General features: G+C 28.7%; 2 protein-coding genes across 2 annotated transcripts; one reads left to right on the top strand and one right to left on the bottom strand.

Moving 5' to 3' along the window:
* The first annotated feature begins 6,417 nt into the window (after positions 1 to 6,417).
* Positions 6,418 to 7,605, top strand: LOC135961475 (putative nuclease HARBI1). Its single transcript, XM_065512976.1, has 3 exons — positions 6,418 to 6,488; positions 6,545 to 6,971; positions 7,028 to 7,605. Exons 1-3 carry the CDS (start codon positions 6,418 to 6,420, stop codon positions 7,550 to 7,552), a joined length of 1,023 nt encoding a protein of 340 aa, XP_065369048.1. The 3' UTR covers positions 7,553 to 7,605.
* Positions 7,606 to 8,753: 1,148 nt separating this feature from the next.
* CycB (Cyclin B) lies at positions 8,754 to 13,514 on the bottom strand. Its single transcript, XM_065513569.1, has 5 exons — positions 13,347 to 13,514; positions 12,774 to 12,913; positions 11,442 to 11,788; positions 10,520 to 11,367; positions 8,754 to 10,456 (listed from the first exon to the last, which is right to left on the bottom strand). Exons 1-5 carry the CDS (start codon positions 13,380 to 13,382, stop codon positions 10,169 to 10,171), a joined length of 1,659 nt encoding a protein of 552 aa, XP_065369641.1. The 5' UTR covers positions 13,383 to 13,514; the 3' UTR covers positions 8,754 to 10,168.
* Positions 13,515 to 19,726: the final 6,212 nt, after the last annotated feature.

Here is a 19,726-nt window from a genome sequence, read left to right as displayed (position 1 = left end):
ATGACGTTGTTGCAGCAAATGATCGATATACATATTTACAGAATATATGTATGTATATTGTTTTATTATAAGAGAAAAATCTGTCACGTACGATATTAAATTTTATTTATTATAAAATCATTCAGATTGTTTTTATTTAAATATGACGGATTGTAAAGGAAAACTATTTCGTTTAGTGTAAGAAATTAAAAGAAAACATAACGCCTCTCACGATTCGAATATTTTCGCATATTTCTACATGTACCTCAAAATGAGTTCCGTTTTATGTCACCTTATTTCGCTCAATATTTTGGACAAAAATTTTTCGAAAGAACTTTTTATTATTTTAAAATATAATACCCTTTGAATGGAACATAAAGACCAAATGATATGTGGCTCTAACACAAAACATTTGTTTTAGTTGGGAATATCGAGACCTTATTTTTGGGGCCATCCTAATCTACATACTTTAATTTAGTGTTTGTTTGTAGGTGTGCGGCAGAGTTTTAATGGTGTTTTTGTTCTTTCTTCTGCCATTGTTTTCTTTTCATTTTGCATTCAATCAGTAAATATGGGCGCGTGAGTGCTTTTTTTGGCTCACATTCACATTCATAAAAAGGCTCGTCTGTTCCACATGATTAAATTAATTCCAGAACCTTTTTATGTCATTTAATATGTCTGATATCTTTTAACAAATTACCATTCGGGGTTGTCATAGAATCCAATCATTGTCGGAATCGGTGTTGAAAACGACAGAAAAAGGACATTGGTCTCATGAAATTGAAAGTTATTGGTTTTATATTCGATCTAGAATTAAATTCCTTATCGATTAAACAAAAAAATTTATTTCATAAATCAAATGTACTTTTTTTTTCCTTTTTTTTCGTTTTCAAAGCCGATTCCGACAATGATTGGATTCTATGACAACCCCGATTATCCCTAATATACCATTACCGAAATTCTTTCACTGAGACCATAAAAAGTTGTTCGTTTTAATCGATAATTCGGTACAGCAGATGTTTATGCATGCAAATGGAGTTATTGTGCGAAATTTTAAACATTTTACGACGCACGCAGTCACATTTTAAATTCTAGCTCACTCACTGGTTATTAATTTTTAAAGTTATATGAATCACGACAGATGCACACGTAATGCGAGAAAATTACGTCACGCTCACATCACTGGTAAACACGAAGAAGAAATAAAATTGTGTGTTTTGTATGTGTTCGTTTCTCTTGTTGTATTTTGCTGTGCGCCTATTCGAAAATCGAGTTTGACGGTTTTATGACCGTCATTTATTTTCCTCAACATGTAGTAGATATGTTGTTGTTTGTTTTTTTTATGGGTTGAACTGACAGACCCATTTATTTTCACAACAACAACAACAAACAAGTATTTATGTTATTAAAATAAATGTGCTTAACATACGAGAATTTAAAACAAAAAAATGTAGTTGTGCATGGTGTAAATGTTCATTCATATACATATGTACATAATACAGTAAGTGAAAATAGTAGCTCAATAATCCAAAAAAAAATCTTAGGAAATTTTAATTTTTTAGTATGTATATAATTTTTATCAGGCCGATTTAATTCCGTTTTTGCTTCTTCAGAAAAACTAAAACGAAAATTTATTTCGGAATGAAACCACTTTCAGTTTTCAAAGTGGAATTGATATTTCTTTGTAATTATCAGGCCTGTCACAGAATTCTATGCCGATCGAATGTGGAATTAATTCCGTATTTCGCTTCTTCAGAAAAATAAAACGAAACTTTCTTTCGGAATGAAACCACTTTAAATTTTCAAAGTGGAATTGAAGAACCTAAAACGAAATCGTTGAATAAAAAATACGGAATTGAAACCATTCCGAACAATATGTGTGACAGGCCTGGGGGTTACTCCCTAATTCGATTCGAAAGAAAATCTTTTCGAATTACAATGCATTTAGCACACATTTTCGTATTCGGATTGAGTTACGCAGTAACCCCCTGTATTTGTTTTCTAAAATTTTTAATCAGTTTCTGTTGCAAATTAAAATCAGAAATACAGAATTATTAAATATTTTTGGAATTAAGAAAATAACACGGATCTGAAGAACCTAAAACGAAATCGATCGGAATTGAAACCATTCCGAACAAAGTGACAGGCCTGATTTACTTCAATTCTGAACATAGAAAACAATCAAAATATTATGCATTATTACACAGAAAAAATTTATAATTGGAATGGATTTTTTAATAAATCGTAGCCCGGGGGTTTATGTGCCCCATATGCACTTTGGACAATTTTGAGTTAAGGATGCCACCTTAGGTTTTGACACCAAATTTTTAAAATCTGCAATTCGTTTTCGACTATCTCGTCTCGTTGCTGAGATAAATCGTTTTCATTTCGCTCTATAACTACCGTTAGAAAATAACCTTTTGTAGATGTGATCGGGAGATATTTTTTCATCAAAAAAAATTCTCACCAACATTTTTTTTTTTCACCAAAAATCGGAAAATATTTTTTACCCGATTTTTTTTTCACTAAATAAAAATTTTAACCAAATTATTTTCAATGAAAAATGGTGTATGTATAAATAGCGCTGTTGCAAAGTTGCTAATTGTCATTTTTAAAACTGCAGGGTTGTTTCTCTTATAATACGTTTGTTTTGAGCCTAAAATTTTACATATCATTGCTTTACACATTAATAAATAGCGCTTGTAGAAAATAAAAACAAAATTGTAGAAATTCATGCATTCATATACTTACATAGTATGTATGTACAGATGGATGTAAGTATGTATATAGAATCTTATTATTACGAATTCTGAGCTGCTGTTACTGAAATATGCAAAGTATTACGTTTATTTGTGTGAGTATGGAATGGATGCATGATACGTCGTCAATATGTAATGAATGATACATAAACATTCCTTTTGTTTATCATACTTTAAGGACTGACTTATGATGTCGGACTTTTTTTAGATCGTTGTTTGTTTCGCTTTAAACAAAAGGACACTTAAGGTTAGAAAAGATAATTTAAATCGTCTATATGTTCCTTTGAAGCTATCAGGCCTGTCACAGAATTCCATTCCCATCGAAAGTGGAATTAATTCCGTATTTCGCTTCTTCAGAAAAAGTAAAACGAAAATTTCTTTCGGAATGAAACCACTATCAGTTTTCAAAGTGAAATTGATATTTCTTTGTAATTATCAATTACAATTTTCTGCACCAACAACTTCACTTTTGTTTTAATATATAAAACGCTATCAAATTAATATCAGAAATACATAATAATAAATATTTTTCTAATTAATAAATTCCACGGAATCTGAAGAACCTAAAATGAAATCGATCGGAATAAAAACTACGGAATTGAACCCATTCTGAGCAAAATGTCTGACAGGCCTGTATATTCCGTAATTTCAGTTTTTATACTTAGAATATTGAATATACCTAGCTATCTGCTGAACAACTCTGAAATTTGTGATAAAAAAAGGAAAAAATCTCTTGTTCGTTTCAATATTTTTTTTTATATTTTTAAAATTAGGGAAACTATAACTTTAAAAGATACAGATTTTTGTTGCTAGTAGTTTTATTGAGAAAAATTATTTGCTATTTTGTTAAAATCATAAATATGTACATATACATTAGAATATCCAAAACCGGTCAACCGGTTTTTTCATCTTTGTAAGCTCCACTGGTTTCGGTTTTTTTTAACTTTTTGGTTTTTTGACAAACCGATTTTAATGAAATATATTTCTTAATCACCCCTATCGGCAATAACATGTGAAATTTTGTTCCCTCGAATGGAAAATTGCTATCGGGAATATCACGATTAACTTTACATTCACAATAGTTGATTTTGTTTGTAACAGCAGTTTATTGTTTACAAAATTCCATCTAAAAATTTCACAACAAGGGGAATTTTTTCACGTGAACAAAGTTGATGATCGAAAAAAGGAAAAGGGAAAATATTTCATGTGAAATATTGATTCGCGATAGGGGTGAATGTAATTTAAACACTTTTTCGGATAAAACCTGAAATCGGTTTTTTAAATTTGCCGGTTTTTTGGACACTCATAATACATATTAATAAAATACAAATTTCATTTTATATCCACATTCTATATTTAAATGTATTTATTTCAACTTTGGCTACCAATTCGAAACGGTTAGAAGGTAACGGTAACGCTAATTTGTATTATTTCGCTAAAGGTAATTTTATCCTGAATTAAGTTATTAATAAAATTTACAAAAATGAAAAATATTTTAATTAATTTAAAATTTTGTAGATTTTAATAAACTTTTTAATAAATTTTAAAATTTTTAAGTAACAAAATTAAAAAAAAATTAAATTTTTTTTAAATTTTTTATAAACATTTTTTTTAATTTATTGTGAAAATAAATTCTATAAAAAAATTACAATAATTTTTTTTTTTTTAAAAAATTTGGATTAAAAAATATTTTTCCCAATTCGACCCATTGTAGGTCCGACTTACTATGGCGTTATATATACATACATATATATCGTTTCAAAGGTCTTTGAAATATCTATCATTAGATATCCATATTGTCTATATAGTGAGGCCTCGATTATTCCTGATTCGATTATCCGGCAACATCAATTATCCGTGAAAGAAAAAGAAACAAATTTTGGATCAATTTCAAATTTTTTGCATCGATTAACCGTAATTACCTCAATTATCCGGGATTATAAGCAACATTTTTTTTCGATTATTTTTGAACAACAAACACAATGTGAATAAAACGAAAAAGAGGAATTCCCCATTCGAAACGGAAAATATTTAAAGACTGCTGTAGAACCAAAAGTAGATTTCGCAGTTTATGAATGGTTCTGGAAAGATCGAACTCCAATTTCTGGATTAATAGTGAATGAAAAGGCTAAAATATTCCACTCAAAATTAAACAAAAAAGCGACATGGAATTCACAAACTTAGGAGAAAAATCTTCAGCTGATTATATAGCTGCCACAATTCATATCAATGGAATAGAAAAACTCAGCAAAGAACGATTTATACAATTTTCCAAATCCAGAATGCTTCCGGTACCGACCAATACGGATAATCGAGGTCCCATTGTATTAATCAGGCATGTGATGAAAAAAGATCGTTTTCAAAAATGAAATCAATTTCAAAAACGATTTAGTTGTGATGAATTTCGATTGATTTCATATTCCAATTTTGTTTCATTTCGTATAATTTTTATAAAAAAAAACAACAAAATAAGAACTGTGCATTTGTTTATGATAATTTCCCTTTGAAACAAATTGGAATTTGAAACTAATATGACAAAACGATTCGGAATGACAAACTTATATGTATATACTCTTTCCACTCATGGTGTAGGGTATAAAATCATGATATGGTGTTGACCGATCGGAGATTGAAAATGCGAGGAAACCATAGGCATTTCTCATGGCCCAGTGGTTTCAATTTTGAATCATGAAATGGCTGCAGCGTTTGCATGTGACGTTTCCATGGCAAAAATGAATTAGTCTACGAAATGTTCACAATTCCGCCCAATTGTTTTCAAACCTGAAGAATTGTCTTGGCGGCAAGAGATTTGACTACAACGATGAAATCATCTCCCAAAAAATTCCTATTTTCATGGCCTGACAAATCTTATTTTTTGGAATGGATACAAAAATTGGAGTAACGTTGTACAAAGTGCATAGAGGAGATTACGTTGAAAAATTGTTATCCAAAAACCTGTAAATCGAAACGATTTCCTTTCGAATCGAATATGATATGAACAAAATCCGATGTCTACTATGACTTTTTTTTATCTAAAATTAAATTACGGAAGATAATCTTTCAACTCTATGTGTTGAAAATATCATCATTCATATACAAAGTCCATTCTAGCATTGGAAATTTATAATACAAAAAATTATTGAAAAATAGTAAAAACAAAAAGCTATTTTAATGTTTTCTGTATTGTTATTTGTAAATTACAATACCGCTATAATTTACTGCCTGTTCCACAATATCGAAAAATTTGGTATGAAAAACACGGTATTTAAAATTCTTTCGAATAATTTTCATACAAATTTGTTCGAATCATTTTTCTTTCGACATCGTGAAACAGGCCTTTACACAGTATAAAATCGTTACTCTGAAATGAATTGCAATGATTTAACTATCACTCGACTAAAGATTGTCACCCCAGGAACATTCAGGTATGTGATGAAAATCGACCGAATTGAAAAGTAAATCGTCTTTTGAAATCGACAATAGTGTGATGAATTTCGATCGATTTCATATTCCATTTTTGTTCCATTTCAATATTGTGTTGTCATAAATTCTACTCTAGTGGAGACAAAAAAATTAATTTAAAAATTTATTTATATACATAAATTTGTGTTGTGAATCAAATATAAATAAAATGGCTTTGATTACAGCGATTTCTGTAATTCTTTTCGAAAAAAACAAAATGAGGAAGGAAAATATTAAACGCAAATCTTTAAGGGACAAATCGAATCCTTTAAATTTACCAGATGAAATGTAAGTATGCGTGGTTTTTACATTTTATTTTTTATATTTTAATGATATTTTCAAAGATTCGTTCAACATTTTCGCTTGAATAAAGAAGGGTTCACTATAATTTTAAATAAAATTGGAAATTATTGGAAGAGTACATCAATACCTCTTACAATACAATTAGCCGCAACCTTAAGATTTTTGGCTGAAGGCAGTTTTCAAAGGTCTGTTGGGAACGATTTAAATATAGCTATGCATCGAACAACAGTTTCAAAATGCTTTACAAAAATGTTAAAACTATTGGAAAGAAAAATTTGTCCAGGGCTGATTAAACTTAAAACACCAGAAGAAGAGTTAAAAAAATCCAAACAGTTCTTTTATGAAAAATATGGCATTCACGGAGTTATCGGATGTATTGACGGCACTCATGTGGCATTAAAAGGTCCAACAGGAGAAGAACATTTATTTTTCAACAGAAAGGGGTATTACAGCATTAATGCCATGATTGTAAGTTTGTATGAATTAATTAAAAAAATCTTCACACATAATAGTCCATATTTTAGATTTGCGATTATAAGATGGATATTAAAGCTGTTGATGCAACTAGACCTGGGAGTAGTCACGATTCATTTATTTTCAATATGAGTACAGCACGAAACTTTTTTATTTCATCGTATGAAAATGGAGAACGCGGCTCATGGCTGTTAGCCGATTCGGGTTATCCACTTGAACCATTCGTTATGACGCCCTACAGGAATCCAAGAACTATTTGTCAACAAAGATTTAATAAAAGACATACTTCGGCGAGAAACGTGGTCGAAAGGACAATTGGAGTCCTGAAAAGTCGATTTAGGTGTTTGTCAAGAACACTTTGGTATTCTCCTTTAAAAACAGTACAAATTATAAATATTTGTTGCGCTTTGCACAACTTGTGCAATACACTAAAAATTCAGCATCCTATTGAAGATTTGGAAGGACATTTAAGTGATGAAATGGATGGACATGAGATTGAAAGCTTTGAGACTGATATAACTTTAACAAACTCCGCAAATATAATACGCGATAATATTGCTGAAAGTTTAATTTAAAAATTTAAATAAATACATATAAATAAATGTTTATTTAAAAGGAAGACATTTAAGTTTTACAGTTTCTATTTTTTCTGGTATTTTAGAAGTTCTAACTCTAATTGTTTTTCTTTTATTTCCAAGTCCATCTTTTTAAGATTATTTTTTTCAAAAGCAGCCTTTTCCATTTGTTGATTATGCCTTTTAATTTCATTTGTTATATTTGTTGTTAAATTTTCTATAGATTTATAAACACGTCTTATATTACTTCCTATAATATGCAATTTATCATCACTTTTTTGGCATACTTCAACAAGCATTTTAAAAGAATCGGACAGCTCTTTTCCATTTTTTATATCATCTTGAATATATCCTTTAAGGCTTTCTTTTACATCTTCATCATTTCTTTTAGATGCCCGTTTAGAAGTACTAGGTTTATCACATGTTATGTCATCTTCCACTTTTCGTTTGTCCGGTCTACTTGTTGGAGTAATCTCGTCATCAGATGACAATAAATCCGATCCAATTATAGATATGGAGTTCTGTACTCCATCAGCTAAAGAGTACAGTCCACAAAGCTGACCAATTATCTCTTCCTTTTTAGATATGTATATTTGGTTATGTGGTCCCCCTCCTGTTGCTATCGCTTCTTTTTTGTTGGTTGTAATTTTTTTCTTAGTACAAGCCTTCCAATCACGCCATACCTAGTAAAATTTTTTAGTAAACCATTCGAATAAATACTTCCTACTTACTTTCTTCCAACCATTTGTATCATGGATTGGCGGTCCAAAGCTATTCAAATTAGTAGTTAAATCAATCCATAAATTTTCTACATCTAATTTGTTGCATTTTGTGAAACCTGGCTATATCAGAATGATTTTCCATAAATTGGATTAATGCATCTTCCTGTAAAGAATTCTTATGTTTTCCCCTAAAAAATTTACAACAATTATTTAATTTTCTTTATAAAACTAAATTTACATTTACTTACATTTTTCTAATTTTCGTTGAAGTAAAATAAAATGATTTGAAAACGAATTGAAATCGACATTATTGATTTATATCACATGGGTAAATTTGATTTTTTTAATAGAACAAAATGGAATATGAAATCGATATAACAAATCGATGGCAGTAAACACATCACATATTTTATTGATTTCAAATCGATTTGATGTCGAAATCGAATTTCATCACATACCTGATTAAAAACAATTGCAAGTATTATTTAAAATAATTTATATTTATTTTTGTATATTTTATAATTTGTATTATTGACTTATGTTTACAATGTTTTTGCGTATATTTTTATGAATTAATTAAAAAAAAAATATTTAATGACAAAAAAAAAAATACAAATGAAAAGTTTAAAAATAAAAATAATAAAAAGACATCGTGTAACATACACTTGGAACGTCACCAAATAAACACAAGCGCCAATTTTATTTAACAAAAAAAAACTCTTAAAGCGTCTTCGAAAAGATCTTTTTCTAATTGTTTATAAACAAATGTTTATTGTTTAAAGTAAAGTGGTAGACAGCTTTTTTTTAATTTGTTCTTTGAAGAGTTTAACAAGTATAAATAATAATGGAACGAGAATTTTTCATCATACACAAAAATAATAATGAAACATAATATGGAAAATAAAAAAAATAACTTAAAAATATAAATAATAAACGAATGTTTTTGCTTTTCTATAGAAGAAGAAATGAATAAAAAAAAAATATTAAAATCAGTCGCTTATTGTGTTTGAACATTATTTTAATAATATTTAAAGCAAACAAATTTATGTAAAATAAGATCTAAGAGATATAAATGTTATAAAAGAGAAGTAATAGTAGTTGGATCAGTTAAAAGGTTATCGCATATTTATGTAGCCAGCAAATGCGATTTGGTGGTTTGAAAATTGTAAAGAGAAGATATAAGACTAAAAGATAAACTATACAATACAGCTGCTCCTTTTTGAGTCATAGTTTTGCCAAGTTAAGCAAATCAAGCCAAAATTGCTGTGGGGAGATTCCTAATATGGAGTAAATTCGGTGTCAAAATGCCGAGTCGCGCCGCGCCTATAGTAGTTTTAAAAGCAAATGAGGGAGGACTATGTATTGAAACGGTTTTTGTTTATTTAAATTTTGTCTGTGTTCATAACATCACATTTAAGCAGTGATGTGTAATGAAACAAATTTATTAAATGTTTTCTAGGAGAAGAATCACTTCATATTTTGTGAAAAACCAATAATTTTGTTTGTTTCTAATTCCAGCTTAATTAAGGCTTTCTAAATATTTAAATGGGCAAATTATACAATTGAGTTTTGTTTATATACTTATAATTGAAATTAGCAAAATTTGTAATGTATTGTCAATAAGGGGGATGTTTTTCTTTTTTAAATATCTATAAATAAAAACCAGATTATTAAGCATAGAATTGAAATGTAAGAAGATAAAATAAAAAATAAACAATTATACTAACTATAAAGGACTATGTAGAAAATGATTCTGTTCTAAGTGTTAGATTAGAAATGATTAAAATAAATCATGTATTTGTTTGAAATACAAATTTTCTTTACTTGCTTTTTTTTTGTTTGTTCTGGTAATATTCTTAACACTAGTAATACTTTGTTCGCTACATCGTTACCATTACTTGCCGCTTACTATGGAATCCATGAACGTGCTGTATAATTCAGAACGCATGGAAACCTTTTGGAATTTCGTGGCCTGATATTTTGTATACACAGCCTTGAGTTTAGCACTGGGAGCATTGCGAGCCACGGTAGCAATCTTTTTGGCAATTGGCCTTAAATGCTCGGGCGAATATCTCGAATACCATTCCAGAGTGGAATTCCAGTGTTTATTGCTAAGGCCGCAGGAGCTATTAGTATTTTCTTTTAGTATATTTAGTGATAAGAATAGAGAAGCAGCAGCAATCTGAAAATTTTAAATTAAAGTTATAATTTATTTAAAAAAATTGATTTTTTTTAAACAACCCACCTCCGATGGTTTATAATGAGACATATCGTATTCAATCATAGCCAATTCCAAAAAGTATTTCGACATGGCATGATGATTATCCTCGGCATCGGCTGCCTTGGAGAAACGACGTAAAAAGTGTATGGGCAATGGCCGCGAGAGATTGCAGCCCAATGCTTTGAATATTTGCAATTCCATTTGACGTATTTGTTTGCCGGTATAGGTGTCATCGGTGATATAGATGAAATCAGCAATGGCTGGTGGAAAGAGCTCCTCGTATTTGGCGGCTATAAACAGAGCGGTTACACCTACCAACTGCAAGTGCGAACGCTTGGTATCCTTTACCGTTTGCAAATAACGATCAATAATGGCCACAGCTAATTGGAATGTTTCCGCCACCAAATGGAATTGTGTATGCACCTCATTTATCCAGTCAATGAGAACGGCACGCATTTTAGCATAAACTTCAGTTTGACCTTCCAAATGATTCTTGTGCACCGGCTGTTCGGTTTCCAATTTGTAGAGGTAGGCATAAATATCATTGACATATTCCGAAACCAATATTAAATTTTCACCATCACCCTCATCAATATCCTTGACATCATCCAACAATTTGGAAGAGTGTGACTGAATACTGACGATTTTCAATTTATCTTCCTTTTTATTCTCAATTTGTACTTCTTTTTTGATGGGCACTGATGCGATGTTGGATGTGCTTTTCACTAATGTGGGCTTAATGGTGCCAGCAGCAGCTGCCTTTTGTGTAATGGCTGCTTGGATTTTTGTCAAAGATTTGCGTGACAAATTGCTATCTTCACGGCGCAATGTGGTTCCTCCCTCTTGTTTGTTTTCATCGACATCAGCTTTAACTAGTGATAAATAAAATTGTTTAATTAATAATTTATTAAAAATATAACAAATATTTATTGATATTGTTGCTTACTTTTTACTTGTTGTTGCACTTTGTTCTCGATCACTTTTGTGGTCAACGTCTTAACTCTATTTTGTCCAACAAGCAAATGGGATGAGGCGTGTCTTTGTAGACCCAGTCCTGTGGTAGTGGTACTGCTGGTACCCAAACGCACCGAATTGGAACGTGTTAGGATTTTACGTTGGCCAGCAGCGGCTGTTGTTTTTTGCACTTCTCCAGTTGTTACATTTGTTTTTGTTGCAGCAGCTACAGCATTTGCTGTTGTGTTTGTCGTAGTCGTGGTGGTCTTTTTCCATTGTGTATCAACGCGTGCCTTTGTGGCCCGTAATGCATTTTGAAGTCTATTATTATCCTTCAGGCTAAAATGTGATGAGAAAAAAAATTGGACTTAAATTAAAAAAGCTTTAAGTGAACTCGTAAGATTTTAGAAGTTGGGAGTTTTTTCTCATTTTTCCTATTCTTGTGAATCAGCTAAATAGGTATAAAAACAAAACTGAAGGGAATTTCGAAATTCTGGAAAACTTTAAATTTTCTAAGGCCATGGAAAACAATATCGAATTCAGTAAAGGTTAAAAAATGCATGTATTTTTTTATTCAAATTTTTCGTTTCGTCATAGTTATAGGAATTAAAAAATCTAATTTCGCCAAGTAAATCTAATTTTCTGCAAATTTTTGGACATAAAACCTGCTGTTTATATAAAACATTTATGTGAAGAGGATTTTTGAGAGATTATGAAATCTGTTATAGGCGTAAAATAGCAATTTTTAACATAGTATAGCTGCTGTAAATAAATTTATTTCTTTAAAAGTTGATCGTATAATTTTTATTTTTAATGAGATCCATCCATAATTTCCTATTTGATCAAAAATGAGCAAAAAAAAATATATTATAACTACAATATTTAATTAAAAATACTTTAAAATTATATAGTTGGCAGAAACAAACTTTTCCAAGTACATACATATTTAATTTATGAAAATTCTTAATTTTCTTTTATTATAATTACATTTTACTAATGCAACACGGATTTCATGGGTTAATTTATGTTTTTGTTATACCAAAAAATTTGATCTGTTTGATTATCAAAAATCCGTTAAACTCAACGAAGATTTTTCTTGTCTCTCTCTCGCACCAATACAAAACAATCTGTTTATATTTTTTTGTCTAACATTAAATACAATAACAAAGCTGAATAAAGAGAAACAAAAACAAGAAAAAGAATAGACAGATGGAATGTCACAAAACAACCCTGAATTTTAAACAGAAAAATATACATTTTACACAATTTTGTTTCTAAATTAATGGAAAATAAATAAATTAAAACTATGTTACAAAATACTTACTCCTTTTGGGCGGCATCCTTGGCAGCGATAGTACGTACAACACCACGATTTTGTAAATCACCTAATGCAGCTCTTTTGGTAACCTCAGTGGAGGTAATACCACCTAATTTTTTGACTTGTTTGAAAGCAGCAGATTCATTCTATAAAAAAGGAAGAATTTCAAAAATGTTAAAGAAAAAATAAACAAGGGGCCACCGCTCCATGCGGCGCCATTTTGTATTCAAATTTGGAATTGGAAAATAGAAAAAACCAATGACAAATACCGGCAGTCTACAAAACTTTTGTTGTTTTTGTTTAAACTAAAGGAGCCATCATGATGGAAGGTTAGATGTGTGATACATTGTGTTATTGTTGGTTGGGAAAAACAAGGAGGGGAAAAAATAAAATAGGAAAAGTACCGTAAGTATCATATAACAAAATTTGGAAATTTATGTTTTTTTTAAAGAGTCTCAGCTTCAATAAACGGCACTTTTCCCGTTCTTTAAAACTAAGGCTCCTTTAGTTTTTTTTTTTACTTAAAAAATATAATTTCAACACTATTGAAATAAAAGAAAAATACAAAAAAAAACTTACCTCGTCTACACGCTTTAAGACTGTGGTTCCAACCATTTTTATGCGATCTTTATTTAAATTCTGTTAATAATTTTAAACGAGAGGTTTTTTAAATGAAAAAACCTATTTCGTAATAATTTATGTTGTTTTATTTGAATTGATTTTTTTTGAACACTTTTTTTTAAAGACGTTCGTCAAACTGACATTAAAATACACGCAGGTTATTTTTAATTTAGTTTTCTTTTAAAGTTTATTAATTGCACGACATATAAACAAAATTTTAATTTATAATAGCTAAAACGAGACTAAAGTTCTTTTATATATTAAGATTTAAAGAAAAAATTAAGCGACAAATTTAATCTTTACGATCCGGAGTCGAACCGCTGCTGTTTGCTTTTGAAATAAGTGGCGTTTGAATAGTCGCGCACTCTATTCGTTGAGTTGCGTAGGATTTTTTGTTGTTGTAAATGCATTAAAGAAACTCAACGAAATGTTGCTGAATTGCAGTGATTGCTATTTGTTGTTGTTTTTATTGTATCTACGGTATAGCGCTCTTTTCGATATGGCGCCCTTACAAACATCATGTGGTTGGGTTTGATTACATTAACAAAAACTTTATAAAGCTATGGAATTGTATGTATTTTAATGGGCAGCTTAAAAGAAATAAAATATATTCAAATATTTTAGAAGATATTAAAAAACAAATGGTGTTGGTTGTTAAATAATAAAAATAGTAAAGGCAGAATATCTTGACAGTGGTACTCAAACTAAATAATTTGAACGAAACTAATAACAGAGTTGTATTTAGCATTAAATATTACACAGTGATGTCAATTCATTTTAAATATATCCGCAAGAGGCATAATTGTTGATCCATCAACATTTCTAAAAATTAAATAAAATGTACAAAAAATTCCTTTTGCAATATATACATTATGATTTTATTAAAAATAAAAAAATTTACCATTATTAAAGGAAAAAGCTTTGAAACAAATTTGGGGAGTAGAGAATATTTTGATAAAGCCTGGTTTCGAATATGGTTTTACACTGCAGCCACACGATCAAGTTTTTCTTGATAGTCTTTTACATATACTGTTTGTCAAAATTTATAAAAATTGAAAGCTGTGACGTAGGCAGCACGCAACTTGAAAACAATTTTAGTACAAATTGGGCAAAAACCTGTAATCAGCTGTTTTCTTGAAAGAAAAATTGAAAACCAACTTGAATGAGAAATTGAATGCAAGTTCGTTTCAATTCTTAAAAGTGTGAGTGTATTAGTAAAAAAGTGTGAGTGTATTAAAACTTGAAAGGCAAAACTTGATCGTGTAACCCCCAAGTTAGCTGAGATTTTTAATAAGAACATATTGACAAAAATAAATAGACAAATCAAATAGTAAAAAAAATAATTTTGTACCAAACTATACAATTAAATTTATTTCTCAGGTACTTTTGAGTATCAGTTACTCCAAAAAAATGAATTACTATTATTAGTAGGTATTCAATACCGAAATCGTCGATTTTGGATTCATGACTTTATTAGATTCTTGGCAATTGAGATAGAGATGTGATGTCTTGTATTATTTTTAAAACCTTAATTTTTAAATTCATAAAATTAATTTATAACACAATTGAAAAATGATATGCAAGAAATAATCCCAAACCAAGGCGAATTCACACAAGGTGGCGGCAGTTCTACAAAAACAACAATTGGTCATAACAAATGTCAAAAAAACAAAATGAAAAATTTAACAAATAAGTATTTAAACTTAATATGGTGTAGATAATTGAATAGTGACGGATTTACTTATTTATGTAAACAATAAATATTTTGTTAATAAGCTTAGAATATGTAGATATTTAAATATCAGGATGCACTAAATAAGGTGAAATCAACAACACAGCTGATTTTTATTTATATATTTTGAAAGTGCTTGTGTTTTGTCAAACTGAATTTATTTTGAAAAAATAATAAATTTTATTTTCAAAGAAAAAAATTTTAAATCAAAAAACATGAATGAAAATGTGAATAAAAATATTTCATATAATGAAATTTTTATAAAGCACTATTAAACCGTTGTTCTTTTTTAAAAATAATTTAAATTTAACGGCCGTTTTTTAGTTAATATGCAAAAATAAAATTTGTTTATTTTTTATTTGACAAATTCAAATTTGACAAAACCTATGCTCTTGTCTCCTAGAAATTTTGTGTTTGTTGTCGAAACGCTCTCACCTTCCTTATTACATCATGTTTAAATATAAAAAAAGCTTTGACAATGCTTAGAACCAAAAAGCAAAAAAAAGTTATCAGCTGTTTGACTGACTCCACCTTGTATAAATTCGCCTTGCCACAAACTGTATAAATTAAACTTAACGAAAACAAATAATGTTGCCGTATTATTCATTGTTTTCAACAACACCAACTCTTCCATTGCATCACGATATCTTCCAATATGTGTGTAAATAAGCGTTTTTAATAAAAATTGTGTTAGAAATTCATTACATATTTTTGTTTTTTAAATCTGTATTAAATTAAAAAGATGTAAACAAAATATTGCTTATAGAATTATTTAGAGAATTAACTTTCTATGCAATTTTTAAAATCAAGAGTTCATTAGTCATTTAACTGTTAAACAGTATTAATATTAAATTTCACAATAACGTTTTTACATAAAACTTATTTTTAGCTGAAGAGGTATTTCCGGGTAGAAATTTGGGGGTGAGGATAAATCAGGAGTTTGTCATTTTATTTTAAGGTAAAAGAAGTAACCACTAAATAAAATATATTTGAATTCTTTTATTTATTTTCAAAAACCTCTTTTACTTAAGACAATTCAAAACAAATATTTAGTTTCATTTTATTTGATGCTGTTTGATCTTACAAAACATTTGTAAGAGTAAACACGTCAAACAAATTTGTGCTATAAAAAGTGGTTACGCTTTTTTGAGTAAATATTTGACATGTGTGACCGTACCTTTAGAAATAAGTGTTAAAAAGTCCATTGTACATATAACATATTTGCAATAAATTTAATAAAAGTAAGTAGCGGTATTCACTGTTAAGTGCGAATGGTCTAGCATCATTGCAAATGCAAAATTTTACCGTAATCCAATAACAAAATACACACAAAAACATTTACAATTTTGCATTTGCAATGATGCAATACCATTCGCACTTAATACTGAACTCCGCTAGTAAGAGAGCAAATTATAATTTAAAATAAATATTTTTATATAAACAAAATTAAAATTTTTTTTTTATTTTTTAAAAAAAGTATTTTTTTAATTTATTAGTGAAAAAAGTTTTTTTAAATCTTTTTAAATTTATTATTGAAAAAAATTTTAATTTAATTTAATTTTTTAAAAACTATTTTTTTTTTAATATGACTTTGCAAATGACTTTGAAATATCTATCATTAGATTGTGTATTTTTAAAAAACGAAAAAAGTCGAAAATTCGAAAAGTCTACTTATTAAAAAACGAAAAAAGTCTGAATCGTTATAGATAGCGAAGTCGATATAGCCATGTCCGTCTGTATGTTGAAATCAACTTTCCCCCAAATAACTTACTAATATGATTGATACATCAATATATCGGGAATTCTTCCGGCTCGGATGCTATTTAAAATCGGCTGAGATATGTATATAAGGAAAAAAACGGGACACCTCAATGTTTGGCCTATTTTTGATCTATATCTTGATTACTAATTCATTAATATGGACAATATGGATATCTAATGATAGATATTTCAAACTCCATTGCAACGATGTATATAAGGCTATAGTAATTTGGACCTACAATGGGTCAAAATCGGGAAAAATATTTTTTAAACCGAATTTTTTTTTAACCAATTTTTTTACCAACATTTTTTTTCACTAATGAATTAAAAAAAATTAAAAAAAAATTTTGAAAAAATTTAAAAAAGCAATTCCGAATAAAAAGTTTTCGAAAATTTTATTTTTTTTTAAAAATTTGAAAATAAATTTTGAAAAAAAATGTTTTTTGGAAAACTATAGACGACTACAGGACTATAGAGGAGCTGTAGCTGAGTTTAAGTGGAGTATCTCGGGTATATGAAAAATTAAAAATGATCCCAAATGTTTGTTCTCGATCCTATTTGAAAGATTTGTATATGTGAGATATTCACATTTGAAAATTATAATTTCACATTTATTACCTATCTCAGTCTGGATTTTTGCTAAACCTCTCCCGATTTTTTTCAAATATATACATATTTTTTAATTAACAACAAATATATTAGTATTAGGAAAACAAAATTACATATTTCAAAATCGATACTAAGTCAAAAGTTATGTACATTTAAATTAAAAAATTTGTTTTTTCGAGAATTTTTTTTGAAAAAAGTACTTACGTTAATGTTTAGTTATACAGAAAATAAAAACACAATAAAGAATGTGTTTATATTTTTCTGAAAGGTAACTTTTTGGGAAGTGCTACAGAATAAAATTAATTTCAAAATTGAGAGGTTCAGAGCCAAATTTCCTCTAATCGCATAGCTGATGGTGATCAGAATTCTTTGGTATTGATATTTCAAAACAAAATGTATGATACGTGCGTACATTTTTTTTTTTTTTAGATTTCAATCTTCAATATAACTATTTTGTGGAAGTGTTATTGGCATCCAAATTAAGCAAAAAAAAACTGAATCTATTGTAATTGAATTTTAGCTTTTTGTTTATCTTTAAACAATTTATAGTTTCCGCTAAAACTACATGTGTGTTGGAAAAACAAAATATAAACATAAAATAAATCTATTAGCATCATTATTAGAAGTAAAAAAACCTACCTACAACCAAAAGAATGAATGAATCTTGGAGGTTGTTTTTGCTACTTAACACAATCTTTAAAATATCTTAAAAAAATGCAAAATTGTATGCACAAAGGAAGTACATACTAAGAAGTAAACTTTAAAAATAAGTGTTAAGGCTTGGTCGAATATGTTATACTCTACTAATTGTTAATGAATTACATTATAAATACTCAAATTTTCATTTGAAATTAGGAAAGATTTATTATGATTTATTTGTTGTTACTCAGTCCTGCATAATTAATCGAATATTATAGTTTCGTGATTCGTTATTGTGTACGTAACCCCTGTCTATACAAATGACAAATATTTATCATAACAATTAATGACATTTGTTGTCAAGACAAAGTTGTCTGAGCAAAAGCACTAACGATTTTATCATAACGAAGCAATAATACTAATAAATGCAGACTATACCTAATAATTTTTTATCTTGACAACCATTTTGACGTTTATCATGATAAAAATTTATCAGGCATAGACATAGGCATAGAGAATTATACATAGAGACGAGGCACTCCTGTTTGTCAAAAAAAATTACAAAAAAATCATATGTCTGATACAACAACAAAATACATAGACTAGCATGTATTTTGTTGTTGCAAGAGTCAGGTTTTTGACAACAAACTTAGGTTCAAGGCGAATTTACACAAGGTGGAGTCAGTCAAACAGCTGATAACTTTTTTTTTTCGCTTTTTGGTTGCAACAATTGTCAAAGCATATTTTTTTATTTAAATATCTAAGCTTATTAACAAAATATTTATTGTTTACATAAATTAGTAAAGCCCTCACTATTCAATTATCTACACTATATTAAGTTTTAATACTTATTTGTTTAATTAACGCAGCTGAAGAAAACAAACAGGCCTATTTGGCAAACTTTTTTTACAGAGTTGCAAAATAAGTACTATTTATGTAAACATAAGAAAAAATGTAAACAAAAGCATGACAAAAATATTGCTATATTTCTGTAATCATTAGCTGGTCATTTTAAAAGATATTTTAATTTTAAAAACTGGAATAAATTACTGAATGACCGTAGAATCAGATTTCGTGGTTGTCACTTGCGCCATTTTAGTACACCACGTGTTATTCAAATTTCAATTTAATCATCTACATTGTTGCTTCGTAGCAGACTTTTGCTCCTAAAAACGAAAATATTCGTTGAGCACCAATATGGAAATAATTTCTGAATATAGGACGAAAATACCTATTTACTGGTGTATCAATCATTTTTCCAAGTGCTTTCACTCAGAAGTGATAGGTCAGCAAACTTTTGAAAAATAAAAAAATAAGTAAATTTTGTTTTTTTTTCCTAAAAATCCATTGAGCACCATTATGGAAATGAGTTCCGAATAGGGGACAGAAATACCTATTTATTGATGTATTGAACACTTTTCCAAGTACTTTCAGTCAGAAGTTATAGGTCAGCAAACTTTTGAAAAGTAGAAAAATAAGTAAAAAGTTTTTTCGTTCTAACACATAAAATATTCGTTGAGCACCAATATGGAAATAATTTCTGAATATAGGACGAAAATACCTATTTACTGGTGTATCAATCATTTTTCCAAGTGCT

This window comes from Calliphora vicina, chromosome 5 (assembly GCF_958450345.1).
Source record: "Calliphora vicina chromosome 5, idCalVici1.1, whole genome shotgun sequence".
NCBI classification, from domain to species: Eukaryota; Metazoa; Arthropoda; class Insecta; order Diptera; family Calliphoridae; genus Calliphora; species Calliphora vicina.
Note: the sequence above shows the minus strand (reverse complement) of the source record. Positions and strands in the feature narration are given on the sequence as shown.